Raw genomic sequence first — 20,500 nt, forward strand, 5'->3', positions numbered from 1 at the left:
GAGAGGGGCCAAGAGGGCGGTGGGGATAGGGTCTGTGAGCCCTTTTTACCTAACTTTCCCATTCCACCCTCTATTTTTTTTTTTCTTTTTTACCCTGCCAGTAGAAAAAGAATGGGTTTTTGGAATACCATTTGCTAGCTACTTGTGTGATCTTGAGCACGTTTACCTCTTTGAGCCTCAGGCTTTTCATCTGTAAAGTGGAGTAAGGTAAAAATGCTGAGTTGACAGGGTAATGAGAGTGCCTAGCACGGGTGTTTGGGGGCACAATTTGCCTTCAGAAAATGTTAGATTCTTTTACTTACTTATCTCCCCATCTCCAGGTAGCCACCCCCCCCACCCCACCCCCCACCCCCCGCTTTTCTGGGATTTTTGAGGACCTCTCAGCTGGCCCTAGCCTTCCTTCCCCCATCTCTGCGGCCACAGTCCCTGCCAGCCTCGGGTTATTCAGGGTATTTCCCAGCGTCTGGAGGCTCTCTACCCCCGCCCTTTCGCAGCAGGGCTGAGGCGCGCGCTTGCGCGGGGTCCGGGAAAGCGGCGCGTGCCGGGAGAGAGAGGCTGGGGAAGGGGGGAGGTGAGAGGAGAGAGGGTGGGAAGGAGAGAGAGACCAGCGGAGAACCAGGAACGACAGAGAGAAGGGAGAAGGGTTGGGGGAGAGAGAGGACAGAGCGAGGAGTGGGTTAGGAGAAGAGACGGCGATCCGCTGCGAACCCCAGAAGGAGATTGGGGAGCCCAAGCTGGAACTGGAGCCCTACCCGGAACCGGGCACTGGGAGGCGGCCGCCGAGACCCATCAGCCCTGCACCATGTGTCTCCGGCTCTTCTGCATCCTGCTTGCCGCGGTCTCAGGAACCCAGGGCTGGGGCTACTGTGAGTGCCGGGCGCAGGTGCAAGCAGGGTTGGGCCGGGGAGTCCAAAGCCTGCAGGGCGGGTCTAGCCGCATTGCGGCTAGGTGGTCGCGGGTCCCTTCCCGGCCGGCGCGCGCTCGCTCATTCCCATCCTTTCCTGCCTCTCCCCCGCGCTCCGCAATGCAGCTCCGAGGCTGGCGCGCGCTCCCGGGGTGGTGCTGGGCTCGGAGGAGCCGAGGCTCGAGTCGGCCCGGGGTGGGGATTTGGGACTGGGATCCAAGCGGAAGTTGGTCCTGGGTTTGAGGGTTGGAGATAAGGGTGGTACTGGTGACCCGGCCAGGGTTAAGGTTTTGTTAGGGGCTGAGGCTGGGCTTGGAGCTGGCCCAGGGGCTAGGATTTGGGGCTGGGGTGGATTTTGAGGCTAAGATCCAAGCAGGAGTTGGTGACCCTGATTGATGCTGAGGTTGGACATGGAGCTGGTGATGTTGGTAGGACTGGCTGGGGTTGGGACCAAGGCCTGGATTGGGGTTGCTGAGGGTTGGGGGTGCTGATGAGTGGGATTGATGATAAGGCTGGGGCTGGATTGGTGCCTTGGGCTGACTCAGGTTCTATAAGATGCTGAGGCTTGGGGTTGTGTTTGGGAGAGTACTAAGCCTGGGCTGGTACCAGAACAGTCACAGAGCTAGGGAAGGTCTGGCTTAGTGAACCCCCCAGGAGGAGAAGGCAGCTTCCCCGGAGTGTGCAGCTGTTGCTGCAGCCCAGATTGGGTAGATGGCTTAAGTTAGGGCTGGGCTGGCCGCTGGGGGACAGAGAAGGAGGAACTCCAGTTGCTCTGTGTGCGCGGCCTTTGGAAGGACCTGGGAGGGGTCGCCCTGATCAAAATGTCCGTTCCCCCAACCCAGACGGCTGTGACGAGGAGCTGGTCGGGCCTCTGTACGCACGCTCCTTGGGCGCCTCCTCCTACTACGGGCTCTTCACTGCGCCTCGATTTGCCCGGCTGCACGGTGAGTGAGGCTCCGCCCCAAGGCGTGGTGGGGCACTCTGGAGGGCTAGGGATGAAGGGAGAGCCGGGGGTGAAAGCCCTTGCCTCTTCTATAGGCATAAGCGGATGGTCTCCCCGAATTGGGGACCCGAATCCTTGGCTCCAGATCGACTTAATGAAGAAGCACCGGATCCGAGCTGTGGCCACCCAGGGTTCATTTAACTCGTGGGACTGGGTCACGCGTTACATGCTGCTCTACGGGGACCGAGTGGATAGCTGGACGCCGTTCTACCAGCAAGGGCACAACGCGGTATTCCAGGCCCCCTGTGCACACACTTGGAGAACCTCCTCAACTCTGCAACCTGGGCTGGGCACTAGCTTGGGGGAAGTGGAGGAGGAGGTGGTGTGGACACAGATGAGGAGCAGTGACTTCCAATCAGAGGGTTCAGTTCATAGGGACGGTCAGTTCGCCATGTGTGCGAGACATTCTCAGATGACAGGGTTTAACATACTTTAGGGTAAAATCTGGGAGAGCTTCTTGAAGGAGGTGACATCTGAGTTGGGCTCTGAGGAAATAATAGGATGGTGGGAGAGGACATTTTACGCTAAGGCACCTGTTTTCCTAAAGCCATGAGGGCCGAGGAAATCAAGGAGAGTTTGCTTTCTGGAAGTCTAGATTGGCTGGGTGTGGCAGCTGTGGGCTGGGAGGCTGTGGAGAAACGAAGTAGAAAGTGGGGACCTAGTCTCTCCTCTCGCCTTCTCTCTCAGACCTTTTTCGGTAACGTGAACGAGTCCGCGGTAGTGCGCCACGACCTGCACTATCACTTCACCGCGCGCTACATCCGCATCGTGCCACTGGCTTGGAACCCGCGCGGCAAGATCGGCCTGAGGCTCGGCCTCTACGGCTGCCCTTACAGTAAGGATGCGGAGGCCGTGGCGGAGCTCCTGGGAGAGTCTTCCCGGTCCTCGGCCCACCTACTGTCCTTTGCGCAGAGTCCGACGTGCTCTATTTCGACGGCGACGATGCCATCTCATACCGCTTCCCGCGAGGGGTCAGCCGGAGCCTTTGGGATGTGTTCGCCTTCAGCTTCAAGACGGAAGAGAAGGACGGGCTCCTGCTGCACGCGGAGGGCGTCCAGGGCGACTACGTGACATTGGAGCTGCAGGGGGCGCACTTGCTGCTGCACATGAGCCTGGGTGAGTTCAGCCACCCGGGGTGCGACCCCGGAGGCTCTGCTGCCACGCCCCTCGCTGCACCGCCTACGCGAAGCCGCGCCCACTCCCGATCTGGCCTTTCCTTACTGTTTGGATCAACCCGCCTTCTTCGTGCAGAATTTGGCATTAGCAAAACACTGGACTCCGAGTCAGGAGATCTGGATTCCAGTCTCAGCTCCACTACCCGTGGGGCGACCTTGAACAAGGCACTTACCCAGTTTCTTCATTGTAGAAACCTTATATATACTACAAGTACATATACATATAAACCCAAAGAATTGTTATTTTGTATCTCATTAGCCTTTATAACATCCATATGATGAGGGAGAAGCAGCGATCATGCCCCAAGTTTTACTGATTGGAAAACAAAGGCTCAGAGAAGTTAAATGACTTACCCTAAGTCACATATTCGCCAATGGCCACCGCTCCATCCCAAGCTAAAGTCCAGTCTCTATATGCCCACCCTCCCTGGCTGCCCTGGGCCCTGTGCAAACTCTCTGTGCTCCTGGCTGCTGCTTCACCTGGGGGCTAAGCATCTCCACCTGGGGGTTCTCCAGGTTGTAGGTCTGACCCTGCTCTCCCTCCCTCCCCCCCCCCACTCCCCGCCCCCCTAGGCAGCAGCCCTATCCAGCCAAGGCCCGGTCACACCACAGTGAGTGCTGGTGGCGTCCTCAATGATCAACACTGGCATTACGTTCGTGTGGACCGATTTGGCCGAGAAGCAAATCTCACCCTGGATGGCTACGTGCAGCGATTTGTGCTCAATGGAGACTTTGAGAGACTGAACCTGGACAACGAGGTGAGCAGAGTGGTTCATTCAGTTGAGTAGGGTGCTGTCAGTGCGGGGACAGTACTTTTCTCCACCAGAGGTAGGACCTTGCTTTCTGGTTCTTGAATATCCTAGCAGCTCTTGGCAGACCTGCGGCCCATAGGCCTAGGTTTTTGTCACTGTTGTTGCTGTTAACAGGCAGATTTCCTGGGCACAACCCCAGAACTACTGACATGGGAATTGAAAATGTGGGTTTGGGGGATCAGGCAAGATGAGAAAATTGCCCTGTTGGATTGCTTAACTCTGTGGAGTTGGTAAAGACCGTGGTTTGGATCTGCAGATAAAGAATCCCAGACAGGTTAATTGACTTACTCAAGGGCACGCAGCCAATTTGTGGCAGAGTCAGGGCTAGAACCCAAGTCTGGGGAAGTCCAGCGAACTTCCAGCTTTAATACTGATGATACTGGGGAAATGGATATTTCCAGTCTTCTATAAAGCCAGGCCCAGAGCCTGGGAAAGTGTGGGGCGGAAGAGCATGGGCACAGGCTCACACACCCAGGGAGCCTCACCACCCCCACCCTGCCCCGCAGATGTTCATCGGGGGTCTAGTGGGCGCTGCACAGAAGAACCTTGCCTATCGTCATAATTTCCGCGGCTGCATAGAAAACATAATCTTCAACCGAGTCAACATCGCAGACCTGGCCGTGCGGCGCCATTCGAGGATCACCTTTGAGGCCAGTGGGCAGGGGGGATCAGGGAGGACGGGACATCAAAGCTGCTTGGAAAGCAAAGAGGTGGAGCAGGAAGAGATCTTGAGAATCAGATAAAAGCCGAGGATCCCTCTCTCCCCTGCCACATCCTCAAGTGGGGGCATCACCGACTCACAGGAGGTGAAAGGCCACCCCTCCCTAACCCCCAGTTATGAAGCTGTGGTCTGGCCCAACCACATCCTCAATTAATGCTTGAGGAAAAACAAGTGCAGAGACCGGAGTGGCTTGGCCAGAGATCACACAGTTGTGCAGTGGTTGAGTAGGGACTTGAACCCAGGGCTGTTTTGGTGTGACCCCACACCCCAACTCTGCAGCGGGCATTCTAATGTCGCTGCCTGGAAGCCAGCAGGAAATTGCCTCTCCGAGCTGGAAGGAAGGGAAGGAGGTGGTCCCCCTGGAGACGGCGTAGATCAGCGTTAGCCAATGGAGAGCCTTGAGGGCAGACTTGGTTGGAAACTCCGCCCCCCTCCACAGCTGGTTATGTTTGTGGGGGGTGAGGTCTTACCCCCTCCCTTCCCCCACACACTTCGAGGGAGTGCCTCAGAAGAGTCTTAGACCAGTATGAAAATTGAATCCCAGCGGAGGCAGATGTCTTCCATTCTCTCCGGTGCTGATGGATCCTTACTTTCGCCCTCAGGGCAAGGTGGCCTTCCGTTGCCTGGACCCGGTTCCTCACCCCATCAACTTCGGAGGGCCTCACAACTTCGTGCAAGTGCCTGGCTTCCCGCGCCGTGGCCGCTTGGCAGTCTCCTTTCGCTTCCGGACCTGGGATCTCACAGGGCTGCTACTTTTCTCCCGCCTGGGGGACGGGCTGGGCCACGTGGAGCTGATGCTCAGTGAAGGGCAGGTCAACGTGTCCATCGCGCAGACTGGCCGAAAGAAGCTTCAGTTTGCCGCTGGTGAGGGGCAGAGGGTGGGGGGAGGCGCCGGGAGGCCAGAGGAGGGCAGAGGAGGGGCAAGTGTGGGCCTGCACGGAGGACTTTGCTTCTTGGAGAGGGGTGAGGGAGGGAAGGGAGCAGAGCAGGAGGACCCTGGGCCCTGGGAGAAGGTGGGAGTGGATGGTGGCAGGGAGTCAGATCTGAGGAGCTAAGGGTGCTGGGAGAAGCAGGAAAGCTGAGAGTCCTGGTACCCTCTAGTTCCAGGGGAGGCTTGGGAGTTGTTTGTTAATTCATTTACAACTTTACAGACTGCATCAGCTGCTAGGGTTAGTGAAGACAGACATTAAAAAATGTCACACTCAGTGTGATAAGTGTTAATAATGGAGGGCACATAGGCACAGAGTGGGGTTGTTGCTTCCCCACTAAAGACACTTCTCTCAGAGTTTGGAGCTTCCCTCAGCCACACCATCCTCTTCTCCTATCCAGGGTACCGCCTGAATGATGGCTTTTGGCACGAGGTGAATTTTGCAGCACAGGAGAACCATGCAGTCATCAGCATTGATGATGTGGAGGGGGCAGAGGTCAGGGTCTCATACCCCCTGCTGATCCGGACTGGCACCTCATACTTCTTTGGGGGTAAGTGGGAGCCAACCTGGCCAGACTCCTATCTCTGGGTGGGAAGGCCCCACCAAAGTCCCCTCAGATGGGGCTACATGGAGCGTTTTGTGGGGATAAATCCCTCTTTTCCCTCTGGTGCCTTGGAGACTGGAAGGCCATTGCCATTGTCTATTGGCCCCCTTCCTTCCTTCATGTCTGGCTTTCCCTTGGCATCTCCCTGGGGGAGGGTCTCTGGGGTCTCCCCTGGGGAGGGCCTCACAGGGGTGGTTGCTCCAGGTTGTCCCAAACCAGCCAGTCGATCGGGATGCCACTCCAACCAGACGGCGTTCCATGGCTGCATGGAGCTGCTCAAGGTGGATGGTCAACTGGTCAACCTGACTCTGGTGGAGGGCCGGCGGCTTGGATACTATGCTGAGGTCCTCTTTGACACATGTGGCATCACTGATAGGTATCCAGAAGCCCCTCTCCCTACAAGAGGTGACCCCTGCAAAGCCCCCTTCTGTAGTCTCCCCATGGGAGTGGCCATTCTCAATAATCTCCCTTCTCCTGGTCCCAGGTCCTCAGTCTCCCACCTGGAGATGATTCCTCCTTGACTTGTTATCTTAACCTCTTGTCCTCCTTTACCTAATCCTTCCATTAAAGTGACACAAGCTCAGAATGGAAATGAAGCATCTGTTCTTGGCCCTAGGGGGTTTTCTTCTGGAGGGGGGTGGTGGGAGAGGGGGCCAGTAGAGGGTGAAGAGTCCTTGAGCCCCAAGGACTCATACACCAGCACTTAGGCTTCTACGAGGCTGGTTCTGGTGCTCTCAGGAGCCTGGAGCGAAGCTGGTAGGGATCAGACCCCATTCTCACACTCACAGTAAGGTGCCTGCCCTTCGTGCTGGCCCTCTTCCCTAGGTGTAGCCCTAACATGTGTGAGCATGACGGACGCTGCTACCAGTCCTGGGATGACTTCATCTGCTATTGTGAACTGACAGGCTACAAGGGGGAGACCTGCCACCAACGTAAGCGCAGTGGGGGATGGGGGAGACTCAAGGGCAGGGGAGGCCAAGAGGTTGCTGGGGATCATGAGGCTGCTGGAGACGGTAGGACTGGCACTCCTAGCCCTCTGACCCCATAAATGCCCTTTGCCCACCCCCCGACCTACCAGCTCTGTATAAGGAATCTTGTGAGGCTTATCGGCTCAGTGGGAAAACTTCTGGAAACTTCACCATTGATCCTGATGGCAGTGGTCCCCTGAAGCCATTTGTAGTGTACTGTGATATCCGAGGTAAGTGGCTCTGATGAGTGGTGAAGGGGCAGCTGACAAGGCTGTGTGGGGGTGTGGGGAAAACAGGGGGTTGAAGGGGGGACAGGGGCCAGCAAGATCAAACTGTGGTAGGGGTAAAGGATGGCAGAGGGGAAAGGGGACACTCAGGAATTTGTAATCCAGCTTTGCTGATAAATTCCAGCTTCCTGATCCATTCCAGCTGTCCAGCTGTCACATCTCCAGCCGACAGTGGGCTGGAACGGAGCTGCTGGTCACATTTATTGGCTCTGACTAGCAGCAGCAGTGGTGGAGGTAGGGAGATGGGTAGAGAATGCCCATCTTGAGCCAAAGCTCTGTCCATTCCCCTCCCCCAGAGAACCGGGCATGGACAGTTGTGCGGCATGACAGGCTGTGGACAACTCGGGTGACAGGTTCTAGCATGGAGCGGCCATTCCTGGGGGCCATCCAGTACTGGAATGCATCCTGGGAGGAAGTCAGTGCCCTGGCCAATGCTTCCCAGCACTGTGAACAGTGGATCGAGTTCTCCTGCTACAATTCCCGGCTGCTCAACACTGCTGGTGAGGGCCAGGGTCACCGAGGGTGAGGTGCAGAGCTGGGGGAGCGACCCGTGGGGACTTGGGAGGAGAGAACCAGAAGTTTCAGCTAGAGCCCTCGAACATTCAAGCGAGGATCGGGGCTGCTTGGAAAGGCGAGAGAGGAACCCAGGGGCTAATGGAGGGATGGGGCCTAGAAACTGCCTGCACGTCTTCCCCAGGAGGCTACCCCTACAGCTTTTGGATTGGCCGAAATGAGGAGCAGCACTTCTACTGGGGAGGCTCACAGCCTGGGATCCAGCGCTGTGCCTGCGGTCTGGACCGGAGCTGTGTGGACCCCGCTCTGCACTGTAACTGTGATGCTGACCAGCCCCAGTGGTGAGGGGCGAAGGGACAGGGCATTCAGGATTCCAGGGGCAGCGGAGCAGCAGGGGCTGAACCACTGCATCCTGCCCCCACAGGAGAACCGACAAGGGACTGCTGACCTTTGTGGACCATTTGCCGGTCACTCAGGTGGTGGTGGGGGATACGAACCGCTCCAATTCTGAGGCCCAGTTCTTCCTGAGGCCTCTGCGCTGCTACGGCGATCGTGAGTGGCAGACCCCTTTTGTGTGCCCTCCCGGGCTTGGCTCTCCGGTTTCCAAAATTTAGGACACCTGGCCCACTGTGGGTCTCTAGGACATACTGCCAGACACCCAGCTCCTGCTGTGATATGACCCCCATCCGTGTGGTTCCCCTGTACCTTATTCTCTTTCGCTATACCTGTTTCTCCCCCCCCCCGCCCCCACCTTGGACACCCCTAGCTGTCCCCGTTTGCCCTACCTTCTCCCACACCACCCAAGGCTCCCTGCTCCACTCTCCAACCTCCCTGATCCAGCCTTCCTCCTTCTGGTTTTATAGGAAATTCCTGGAACACCATCTCCTTCCACACTGGGGCTGCTCTGCGCTTTCCCCCCATCCGTGCCAACCACAGCCTTGATGTCTCCTTCTACTTCAGGACCTCGGCTCCCTCAGGAGTCTTCCTAGAGAACATGGGGGGCCCTTACTGCCAGTGGCGCCGACCTTACGTGCGGGTGGAACTCAACAGTGAGCAGGCAGACATCAGGAGGGATGTGGGCTAGATGAAGATCTCGGGGGGGGGGGGATATGGGGTAGGCAGAGGCTGGGGGAAGGGACAAGGGCAGATGCCCCTCGAAAGGCAGCATGGAAAGGGCTTTAGATAACTGTAGGGTCCAGACCAAGCTCTGTTTTGGTAGCTGGCTTTGTGAACTTAGGCACTGTCTTCACCTCTCGGGGCCTTAGGCCCCTTGTGAATAAGGCAGCTGGACTCCTGAGGGGTTTCCGACATGACTAGCTATGCTTCTAACCTCAGAAATGGGGGTGTAAGGAACTCAGAAACCAGGGGTGTAAGGTTTCGAGGAGTTTGTGGGTTTTGTCCCGGGCCGTAGACAAATTGGAGGGACATTCAAGGAGCTCCAGAGAGTGAAGAAGAGAGGTGGTCTGGGGTAAGGGATCTGTGAGGTCTGAGTCCTTTCTCCCCACCCCACTGCATTGTCCAGCGTCCCGGGATGTGGTCTTCGCCTTTGACGTGGGCAATGGGGATGAGAACCTGACCGTACACTCCGATGACTTTGAATTCAACGACGATGAGTGGCACCTGGTCCGGGCGGAGATCAATGTGAAGCAGGCCCGGCTCCGTGTTGATCACCGGCCTTGGGTGCTGCGGCCTATGCCCCTGCAGACCTATATCTGGCTGGAGTACGACCAGCCCCTTTATGTTGGTAAGAAGCAGCCCCGAGGCGGGTCTGAAGCTTCCTTTACCTTCCCACCCCCTCCCAACCGTTCTTGTTTCCAGGAGCCCCATGTCTTAGATCCTGATCCCCTCTGCTGCGGCGTGACCCAAAGGCTCACCTTTCGTCTCTAGGCCATGGATTTTATCCTATTATTACATTCCCCTTGGCTCCCTTCCAGACCCCAGTACTTATCCCTGTCTCTGGCTTGACACCCTTTTTTTGACCTGCCCACCCTTCTCAGGATCTGCAGAGCTTAAGAGGCGCCCCTTCGTGGGTTGCTTGAGGGCTATGCGTCTGAATGGAGTGACTCTAAACCTGGAAGGTCGTGCCAACGCCTCGGAGGGTACCTCACCCAACTGCACAGGCCATTGCGCCCACCCCCGGTTCCCCTGTTTCCACGGAGGCCGCTGTGTGGAGCGTTACAGCTACTACACGTGTGACTGTGACCTCACAGCTTTTGACGGGCCATACTGCAACCACGGTCAGTGCAGCTGCTTGTGCGAGACTAGGGAGCCACAGGGCACAATGGGACATAGGGAGGGCAGGGAAGGACGGAGAGAGCAGAGTCAGCGACAGGGAAAACTAGAGTTGTCCTTGGGTTCCTGAGCTCTCATCCAGGGCGTCAGGCAGCTGAAGATCCTGGATGACTCCAAGTCATAAAGTGGGGCCAAGAAGGGATGGTTCAGCTAGCTGGTACTAAAAGAACTTAAAAGCAACAAGCAAATAACTTCCCCATCTTCCCACTGTCACTAAGTTACCACAGGTTACCCCTCTTGCAAGCATAGTCACCTCAGGCTGCACGATGCCCTCCTTGGCCATTTCCTGTGCTCCTAAAACATGTCTACAGCCTGGCTCTTGGTTAAGGCAAGCCTTGACATTCACCATAGCAAGATTCTGCACATACACCCAGACTGCATCCTTCCTAAGCCTGGTCTAGGAGGATGCACGCGCAGGTAGGTTAACGGTGAGAGGTATCTGGTGGTGCAGGAAGACACAGGAACTCCGATCAGCTGAGGACCTTTGGTCTCAGTGTGGAAGTGTGAGTAGTGGGGCGCCTGGCTGGCTCAGGTGGAAGAGCATTCGACTCTTGATCTTGGGGTTGTGAGTTTGAGCCCCACGTTGGGTGTAGCGATTACTTAAAAATAAACTTAAAAAAAAAGTAAGTGTGAGTGGTGGCGAGTGTACCAGATGGGGTCATGATACCTCGATTCTTTTTTTTTTTTTAATGTTTATTTATTTTTGAGAGGGACAGGATGTGAGCAGGGGAGGGGCAGAGAGAAAGGGAGACACAGAATCCGAAGCAGGCTCCAGGCTCTGAGCTGTCAGCACAGGGCCCGATGTGGGGCTCGAATGCACAAACTGTGAGATCATGACCTGAGCCAAAGTTGGACGTTTAACCTACCGAGCCACCCAGGCACCCCATGATACCTTGATTCTAATCTTGGCTCTCCATAGACTGCTTGCCCTTACGGAAGTCACTAGCCATTCCTGTGCCTCAGTTTCCCCATCTGTAAAATGCGGGGGTTGCGTTAGATGATCTTTCCCATTTCTCACAGTTTTAAGATTTCCCTTCTGTGACATAGAGGCTCAAGGGGACAGAAGAGTGAAGTTCTGACAGTGTGCGGTGGTTCGAGGGCAAGTTCCAGGGTGGGTGTGCAGATGGCGTAGTGTCTGAATCCCTGACCTCATAACCCTCCGCCTTCAGATATCGGAGGTTTCTTTGAGCCCGGCACCTGGATGCGCTACAACCTCCAGTCAGCGCTGCGCTCGGCCGCCCGGGAGTTCTCCCACATGCTCAGCCGGCCGGTGCCCGGCTACGAGCCTGGCTACATCCCCGGCTATGACACCCCTGGCTACGTGCCTGGCTACCATGGCCCTGGCTACCGTCTGCCGGACTACCCCCGGCCCGGCCGGCCCGTGCCCGGTTACCGTGGGCCTGTCTACAATGTCACCGGTGAGGAGGTGTCCTTTAGCTTCAGCACTGACTCCGCCCCTGCGGTCCTGCTCTACGTCAGCTCCTTTGTGCGGGACTACATGGCCGTGCTCATCAAGGAAGATGGTAAGCTCGCATAGGATGTCCCTCGGCTCCCTCTGCGTGCAGGGCGCCCTTCACTTTCACGCCTGTTGGTTCACTAGTAGAAGGACCCAAGCATTCTCAGAAGATGGGGGCTGGGGCGCCTGGGTGGCCCGGTCTGTTAAGCATCAGACTTTGGCACAGGTCACCATCTCATGGTTCGTGAGTCTGATCCCGGGGTCGGGCTCTGTGCTGACAGCTCAGAGCCTAAAGCCTGCTTGTGATTCTGTGTCTCCCTTTCTCTCTGCCCCTCTCCTGCACATGCTCTGTCTCTCTCTCTCTCTCTCTCAAAAATAAATAAACATTGGGGCGCCTGGGTGGCTCAGTCGGTTAAGCATCCGACTTCGGTTCAGGTCATGATCGTATGGTTGGTGGGTTCGAGCCCCATGTCGGGCTCTGTGCTGATAGTTCGGAGCCTGGAGCCTGCTTCCGATTCTGTGTCTCCCTCTCTCTCTGCCCCTCCCCCACTCCTGCTCTGTTTCTGTCTCCAAAATAAACATAAAAAAATTAAAAATAAACATTTAAATAATTAAAAAAAAAAGGTGGGGGCTGTGGGAGCCAAGAGGAGACTCCCTTTGTCCTCCCCATCCCACAGGGACCCTGCAGCTGCGGTATCAGCTGGGCACCAGCCCCTACGTGTACCAGCTGACCACGAAGCCGGTCACAGACGGCCAGCCACACAGCATCAACATCACCCGGGTCTACCGCAACCTCTTCATCCAGGTGCGTGTGGAGGGAGGTGGACGAGGGAGGTGAGCCGACTCAGATCGTAACCTCGTGATGGTGCCCAGGAAAATGTCAAAGAGTTAGCATGAGTAGAGCACATCGCAATGTACAGAGGATTGTCATGGGTATTACTACCTCATGCAACCCTCACAACTCCGGGAGGTGGTTCGGGTGGGCAGGAGTTCTTATCACGTCTGCTTTATAAATCAGTAAATGGGTTCAGAAAGTAAAGGGGTTTTCCACAAAGTCAAGCCACTGGTAGCTTTAAAGACGGCTCGGAACGAGGCCATTGGGTTTTTAATATGAAATCCTTCATCCGGGCCCAGGGGTTGTCCAGCCAGGACTAGGCCGGGACTCACCACCAGTGTGGACAGAACAGGACTTCCTGCGTGGTCTCGGCCTCGTCGGCCTCTGGTTCTCCCTCCCTCAGCTCCTCTCCCTCCCCTTCAGGTGGACTACTTCCCACTGACGGAACAGAAGTTCTCACTGTTGGTGGACAGCCAGCTGGACTCACCCAAGGCCTTGTATCTAGGGCGTGTGATGGGTGAGGCGTGGGTGCCATCATGTTTGGGCTAAGGAGTTACGGGTGAGGCCCCCGGAGCCTAGAGAGCGAGGGACCTGGGAAGGGCTGGGAAGGCGGCGATAACAAGGCGCAGGAACCCTGCAGACGGCGAGATGGGTGAGAGGGGCCAGGCTATGGGTGGTCCCAGCCCCTCTCCTTCTGGGCCGGCCTCTCCCTCAGAGACGGGAGTAATTGACCCGGAGATCCAGCGCTACAACACACCGGGTTTCTCGGGCTGCCTGTCTGGTGTTCGATTCAACAACGTGGCCCCTCTGAAGACCCACTTCCGAACCCCTCGACCCATGACCGCCGAGCTAGCTGAGGCCCTCCGAGTTCAGGGAGACCTGTCGGAATCTAACTGCGGAGCCATGCCCCGTCTTTTCTCAGAGGTGCCGCCTGAGCTGGATCCCTGGTATCTGCCCCCGGGTACGTCCAGGGCACATGGAGGAGGGAGGGCAGTGAGGGACGGCAGGGAAGGGAAACGATTCTTTACAAGGAGGGGGGTTTCTCCTAACCGGCGCTCTCTCCTCTCCAGACTTCCCGTACTACCACGACGAGGGATGGGTTGCCATACTTTTAGGCTGTGAGTAGCGTGATCACTACCCTGACCTCCTAATTCTACCCTCGGTCAGCATTCCCTTCCCCGTATCTCCAGGGCTGAGGGGTGGCGAAGGCACTCAGTGCGGGGTGGTGCAAACAAGGATGAGCCGGGCTGTGCTGACGGTAGTATGGCATTGAGTTGGAGATTTTTATTTTTTTTAATGTTCATTTATTTTTGAGAGCGAGTGAGCACGAGTGGGGGAGAGGTGGGGTGGGGGTGGGGGGAGACAGAGGATCCGAAGCGGGCTCCGCGTTGACAGCGGCTAGCCCGATGTGGGGCTTGAACTCACAAACCCTGAGATCATGACCTAAGCCGAAGCCCGACGCTCAGGCGCCCCCAAGCTGGAGATTTTTAAATGTTTGAGGACGCTACAGACTTTTCGTTGAAATGAAATATTAAAAGGGGGCTATGGCTAAGGGATGAGGAAATGGGGGTGCAGTAACACGTAGAGAGGTGAGAAATGGATAACAGGAATTCAGACCCTCCAGGCACTTGGGAATGGCCTGACACGATCGAACGGCAGCCAGGCACACGTGTATTCTTTTGGCCCAAAGCATACACACATTCAGACCTGCCCTGAACTCTTCCTTTTTTTTTTTTTTCAGTTTTGGTGGCCTTCCTGCTGCTGGGGCTGGTGGGGATGTTGGTGCTCTTCTACCTGCAAAATCATCGCTACAAGGGCTCCTACCACACCAATGAGCCCAAGGCCACCCATGATTACCACCCTGGCAGCAAACCTCCCCTACCTACTTCAGGCTCTGCCCAGGCCCCAGCCCCTACACCAGCTTCCACCCCAGCCCCAGCCCCAGCCCCAGCCCCAGCCCCAGCCCCAGCCCCTGGCTCCCGGGACCAAAATCTCCCCCAGATCCTGGAGGAGTCCAGGTCTGAATGAATCAGGAAAAGGGCTTTAGGGACCACGTCCATCTCCTCTGAGTTCCCCAATTCCTGCCTCTCCCCACCCTGTCAGGGACATTTGGCTCCTCTTAGCAGGTTCTGCTCATCCAGAGGATGCCCCTCCTGCCAAGTTTGGTGGGCAGAGCTACAGATGGGACCAAAGAGAGTGGCCGAGCCTCACTGCCTAAACCAATGCCCTCCCCGTCCCCGCTTCCCCAGGCTCCTGGTTGTTTGCCCCGAAGGAGAAGCTCCATGGGGTTGAGACAGGCCCTCCCTGCCATCCCTGTCCCAGCTGCTGCCAGGGATTAATGACAGAGTGCAAGAGAGATTAACTGCTTCCCTTCAAGTATTCAATCTCAGCAGGGACAGATGTGTGGGATTGCAGGGATGCACAGGGCATGGGGGGAGGAGGCTGCTAAATTACATCCCCTAGCCTCCCCCCTGCCCTGCAGAACGCCTTCCATCTGCTTCCACTCAGTTGGGGGTTAGGGAGGGCTTCATTGCTGTCCCCCATCCTCTCTTTTTTGTTTTTTTACGGAGACCGAGGGGCCTCGGTTTTAGCACCTTAGTACCTCCGCTGCTTCACATGCTTTAGCCAAAGCCATAAAAACAACTTGCAATGTAGAGAGAATAATGCAGATGCCAGTGCATTAGCCTGCCCTCTATTGTTCCTCCCTCTTCCAAGATATGCAATAGCCTTGGTGCCTGTCCAAAGGCTTGGCCCCCTCTCCAGTGCATGAGGAGCCCTCTTTCCTCCGCTCAGAGATGCTGCTTCGTTTGCCCAGGAGGTCATGTTCTTTATATATATTTTTTGTTGCAAAGTCTCTCTCTAGAGAAACTCTATATACTACTCTAATTTTTTAATTATCAGTTTATATATAAAAGAAAAAAATTGATCGACTGTCCTGTCCTGTGCTGTGCCACGGTCTGTAGTTCTTGCTTTTCCCGTGTTGGAAGTCTCGTGAGGTCGGCTAGCCACTCGGCCAGCCTGACCCAGCCTCCACTCTGAAGCCGTGCTCGCAGAACCAGAACCGTTCTAATAAAGCAGAGTGGCAGAGCCCCAGTCTGTGCGTGGTAGCTGGCGTCGTGGCTGGGGGTAAGTGGGATGACTTTCAGGGAACTAACCGGAGGGCTCAGAAATTTCCACCGGGAATCCTCTGAATCCTTGCATCGCCTGCCCGGGGCCTGACCGGCTCTTGCCAACCTTCCTCACCGCCTGCCCCCCAACCCCAGATCTCAGTGGACAGGAGGGGATCTGAATGCTAACGCTTTAGCTCCAGCTGCCCCTGTGCTGCCATCCCTGGATCCTTCCAGCCCCAAAGTACACAAGGCAAAACTTGCCAAAATGGACTCTATCACTTTATTCAGATAAGAGGTCACAAGCCACAGGACTTTAAAGTGCGTGAAATTCACTGGCGATAAAGCCGCACATATACCAGCCTCCCCCACCCCAAGTCCCCACCACCTTGCTCCATCCATCAACCATGTCTGGGGGGAGGGGTTGAGACCCGTCATTATACGTGGGGGACAGCAGGGAAAATAGGAATGCTGGCAGAACAGGAGTATCAGTGGTCTGAAACTGGGAAGGACAGGGTTCCGCATGCTGAGGGAAGAGTGGGGTCAATCTAGCCTCTCAGTGGCTGGATGTAATTTTTTCCCCATGATTTCCTCACAGCCAGCCCCACCTTCAGACAGACCTAACTCCTGCTTCTTCATTTGTCTCTGGTTTTCCCCTATAATTTACGAGTACTTCAGAGCCCAATCGGGCTAGAGGGCATCCCCGGTACACAACGGATACAAACCACAGCAGATGCAGATTTCGGAATGGTGGCGGGGCTGGCCGGTCAGGTGGGAAGAGGCTTCCGTCAGGAGCTGGCTGGGTGTGTGCTCAGTGCTGAGTGCATGAGTGCTCACAAGTGTGGCGCGTGGAGATGTGAGTGTGTGTGTGTGCACGTCCCACCCAAATCCCCAGGCGACAGTTTGGCCAGAGGGAACCCCACTCCTTGCTTCGTGGGACAGCCAGTAGGGATGGAGGAAGGGAGTGGTCAGTACAGACTGAGGAAGAAAGGCTTGGATTCCCTAGAGAAAAGAGAAGCCTGCTCCCTATGCTGATATTCCCTAGGCCAGCCTGTCACTGCCACGTCCTTTTTACCCAGCACAATGCTCCTTATTCCCTGTCAGCTCAGCACGCCAGCCACAGACACAGGGCTGGCTCCTAGAGCTGGCCCCATCCTCATTCACTTCCTGTGTGTCAAGGAAGCTCCTCCTGCCTCCACCAGGAGCTGAGACAGAACTGGAGGGGAATCTTCCAACCCCCTCTCCTTCCCTTTCCCTTAGGAATGGGATTTGGGCAGGGATCCCAGAGACTTTAGTTCAAACTCCACCTCAGCTACAGACCTTCTCAAAGAAATAAAGTGCTTTGTTCTTCAAGAATCCCAGAGAGAACGGCACCATGCAGTGGCACAGGAGGCTGGCCTGCTTCTTCTCAACACTTCAACTACCCTCTGCCAGTGTGCACTTGCAAGCGTGGTGCCATCCTGAACACGTGCAACTTGGGAGCCCCTCACCCATCTCCAAACACATGCTGTCAACTCACCCTCTCCAACAGCAGGTGCTACAGACAGGAAAGTAAATCACCTTGACAACCTTCCCCCTCTCTAGTCCAGGCTTTCGCCCATCTACCCGGAAGAGATAAGCAACAGAGGCCCCACGGGCTTGGCCTCTAAAGGGAATGCAAGGCCTGAAGACGGCCTCCATACCCAGGACCAGAGCGCGCACGCCCGGCCTGGCCCGGCATACCTCCTGTGCGTCTTCAATAGCAGCACGATGCCTGCCTGCGGTCGCCAAGCCCGAGCTTTGGAAGGAGCTGACAGGGCGCTGGCACCTGCTTTCAGGAATCTGAAAACTTATCCATCCATCTCCAGAGTACAGAGAAGGTTTCTGAAAGCCTGTTGGGCCCCAAGCTTAGCAGCTGAACTGCTGTCATCAGGATGGCTCTCGCTCTCTGTCCGTGGAAGAACGGCACTTAGCTTTCCTTCTGCCAGCATTGAATTTCTATAGTCAGAACCCACACTCCTTCAATGTGAACCCCGCCAGGAGGGAAGAGGTAGTAAGGTGACCCGTCTCCCCTCTGAATTCAGTCTGTGCCCCCCGCCAGGCTTGCCTTTAACCCAGGCCACTCGTGAGCTCCAGGTACCAAACTTCACTTAGCCCATCCTCTCTGGTCCTACGACCTACCACAGAGACATAGGCTGGCGACCCAATTAGACAAGGACCCTTGACTTGGAAAGTTAGAATTACAGGCCAATGCTTGTTAGGAACTGCCCAGGTGGACTGCTGAGGCCCAAGACCTACGGAGCAGACAAGAAACCACGCTGAGCCACCCACCCCCAGCCTGTGCTCTCTTCCTCCAAGGCCTGAGACGCGGTCTCCCGCTTCCACAGCTCTCTCCTGGGGAGCCCAGCCCTAGCTGCCTCTGTCTCCTCTCTCACTGAGACAGTCTGTCCCCACTGGACACAGCGGAGGCCTCGCTGCGCAGGGAGTGGGTGGGGGGTTTCTCGGTGTGGGAGACACGTAGTGCAGGAAAGTCGAGCAGCGGTGCTGTGTGCATGAGAGCAAAGACAATGCTGCTACCATAAGCGCTCGCGTGGGGCCCAGGAGGGCTAAAGGACATCAGTCTCCCGCTCGATCCCCACGTACTTGAGGGCATCAGCTTGGCTGTACCTGTCCCGGGACAGGAGGAGGAATGAGATTACTGTCAAGGCTTCTGTGACTGAACAGACAGAATCCCCTCTATTTTGCTTCCCCATCTCTCAGAGCAGTTTACAGTGCTCCCGCTTCTGGGGCAAGGCCCCCGGGAGCAGAACAGAGGGACAGACTTGACCGCCACAAGACCCTCTCCTTCCTCTGTATCGCCCACTTTATGCCCCCAAATCAATTCTAACAGCCACCCTTCTGCCTTTGGAGCTACCTCCCAAGGATCATTTCTGGCTGCCTCACCTGTAATCAAAGAAGAGCTCTTCACCAGCTTGAATTGCCCTTTTAGCAAAGATTCCAATGCGATGATCCCCGTTCACCATGACCACTGCAAACAGGACAAAGCCAAGGCTAGGTTCCTAGTCAGCTCCAAGCCAATAATCGGCAGGTTCTGGGCTGATTTTCTCCCAGTTCCCAGCGAAAATATAAATAAAGTGGAGCTTAAAAGCAGTCAGTAAAGACAGTTGCCTCTCTGCTTTTAGATCTGTTATTCGGGCTGGTGATGTGGGAAAAGACTTATCTTTAAAAGATTCTTGTTTGTGGGAAAATGTTTATCATGTATTCAGTGAGAGAGCCAATTAACAAAATAGAGACGGAGACACAGAACGATACCAGACATTAAGCATGGTTGTCTTTGGACAAAAAATAACTCGGCAATGAAAAAAGACACATAATGGATAGAAACAATAGTAAATAAAGCATCCATCATCCACCCTACCTCCCAGGTCACTGGGAACTCACCTTTGGCATAACAGTTGGGGTTCACTGAATGGTTTGCAAATCGAATTTTGTTTCCTTTCCGGGTAGCATCTACTACAAAATCTATATAATGTAAAGAAAGATCATGGGTTCATCAGGCAAATCCACAGCTTCTCGAACCTGGTCTTAAAATCAATTAAATAGTAACAGAAATAATCCAGTGGGGGACTTTGAAGTCCAGCAGCATGCAGCATAAGAATGCAGCCTCATGTGGGCACGTTCCCTTTGGGTCCCCCCATTTTGCTGGAATTACAGATCCCCTCTTCCCATCTACTGGGTAAGGAGATTTCTCAGGTGTAAGTGCTCAGTGCTCCGATTATAAACACAACCCAGAAACGCAGGTTCTCCCAAAGCAAGTGAACTATGGCTCGTGGTGTCTTGAGGTTCAACGTCCCCACCTTCCTCTGCACATCTGCTGGAGAAATCACAGCTGATCTGAAGGTGGACTACAGCAAGGGCAATCCGGTAGAGAGATGTGCCTGAGACCACCATGGGGCAAGAGAAAGAGACTCCTTACCATTGTTGAGGTTGAAGAGGAAGCTGGACATGTATTTGTCATAGACCTTCCCCCGTCGATCAGCCTCGTCTTGAGAGATAAGCTGCAAAGACAGATCAGGAACAATCGGGGGATAAGGCTGTCTGCTCAGGGCATGGTACCCTGCCCTCAGAAAGGACTGGGAGGGGGCACTGTCACACACACATGCTTGCTGAGTATCAGGATGAGAGTCACAGGAGACAGAGCTCAAGTTACTGTATTCTATCTAAGCCCCTCCAGGCTGACCAGTATTAAGACTGAAGAGCATTCCCCGCCCACCCCTTTGTGTGGCCTGAATTGGCAAAGACTTTAAGAAGAGTGGTTTATCTCAGGATTGCAAACACTTCTGTGGGATCCCCCAAGAAGCCACACGGGAACTCAGCTGAGTTATTTAGAGAGTAAGTCACAGAAGTCTGGCCCACAGAAAATCAGGGTTTCTCATCAGTATCTCCCCAGAAAGGAATGTGGTCCAAACCGATAGCACTCACCTCACCACAGTATTCAGAAATGAATTCGTTCTTTTGCACAGACTCCTTAATGAAGGTGCCCCATCCGGCCACATCTGAGGGGGCCAGCAGCAGGTGCTGGGGAAGAGGGAGTCAAACCTCAGACTACAGGGCATGTGTGAGTGGGTGGTGTGTGTACTGGATGTGCACGTGTGCAGGGGGTGGGCAGGGTGGAAAGAACTAGCAACTGTTAAGAGGATCTGAAAACAGAAAAAGGTCTAAGCCATTCTGTTCTGGGGAGAGGCAAAACAGCAAAGGGAGGTGGGCAAAGGAAACATGACACCTCCTCCTCTAGGCCTGGGGACCTCCTAGACCTGAGTCGCTAGGGAGTCACTGCTACGGGTCAAGTACAAACAGACAACATCAATGATGCGTCCATCCTCTCTGCTCCTCTTAGTCTGGCCAGGTCAGGGGT

General features: G+C 55.4%; 2 protein-coding genes across 2 annotated transcripts in view; one reads left to right on the plus strand and one right to left on the minus strand.

Annotated features, from left to right (window-relative positions):
• The first annotated feature begins 61 nt into the window (after positions 1 to 61).
• On the plus strand, positions 62 to 15,417 carry CNTNAP1 (contactin associated protein 1). Its single transcript, XM_049636138.1, has 24 exons — positions 62 to 866; positions 1,747 to 1,848; positions 1,943 to 2,136; positions 2,595 to 2,742; positions 2,820 to 3,023; positions 3,656 to 3,840; positions 4,401 to 4,544; positions 5,218 to 5,479; positions 5,945 to 6,094; positions 6,353 to 6,524; positions 6,974 to 7,080; positions 7,227 to 7,346; positions 7,700 to 7,903; positions 8,101 to 8,257; positions 8,341 to 8,468; positions 8,780 to 8,965; positions 9,439 to 9,660; positions 9,914 to 10,153; positions 11,378 to 11,731; positions 12,342 to 12,469; positions 12,923 to 13,016; positions 13,215 to 13,460; positions 13,570 to 13,617; positions 14,241 to 15,417. Exons 1-24 carry the CDS (start codon positions 803 to 805, stop codon positions 14,525 to 14,527), a joined length of 4,146 nt encoding a protein of 1,381 aa, XP_049492095.1. The 5' UTR covers positions 62 to 802; the 3' UTR covers positions 14,528 to 15,417.
• Positions 15,418 to 15,875: 458 nt separating this feature from the next.
• The window catches only part of EZH1 (enhancer of zeste 1 polycomb repressive complex 2 subunit), a 29,978-nt gene continuing 25,353 nt past the window's right edge, over positions 15,876 to 20,500 (minus strand). Inside the window, exons 16-20 of the mRNA XM_049638181.1 lie at positions 20,068 to 20,163; positions 19,562 to 19,643; positions 19,027 to 19,107; positions 18,529 to 18,613; positions 15,876 to 18,252 (exon numbers count right to left, since the gene is read on the minus strand). Coding sequence (XP_049494138.1) covers positions 18,192 to 18,252; positions 18,529 to 18,613; positions 19,027 to 19,107; positions 19,562 to 19,643; positions 20,068 to 20,163 — 405 coding nt within the window. The 3' untranslated portion in view covers positions 15,876 to 18,191. The remainder of the gene's footprint in view (positions 18,253 to 18,528; positions 18,614 to 19,026; positions 19,108 to 19,561; positions 19,644 to 20,067; positions 20,164 to 20,500) is intronic.

This window comes from Panthera uncia, chromosome E1 (assembly GCF_023721935.1).
Source record: "Panthera uncia isolate 11264 chromosome E1, Puncia_PCG_1.0, whole genome shotgun sequence".
NCBI classification, from domain to species: Eukaryota; Metazoa; Chordata; class Mammalia; order Carnivora; family Felidae; genus Panthera; species Panthera uncia.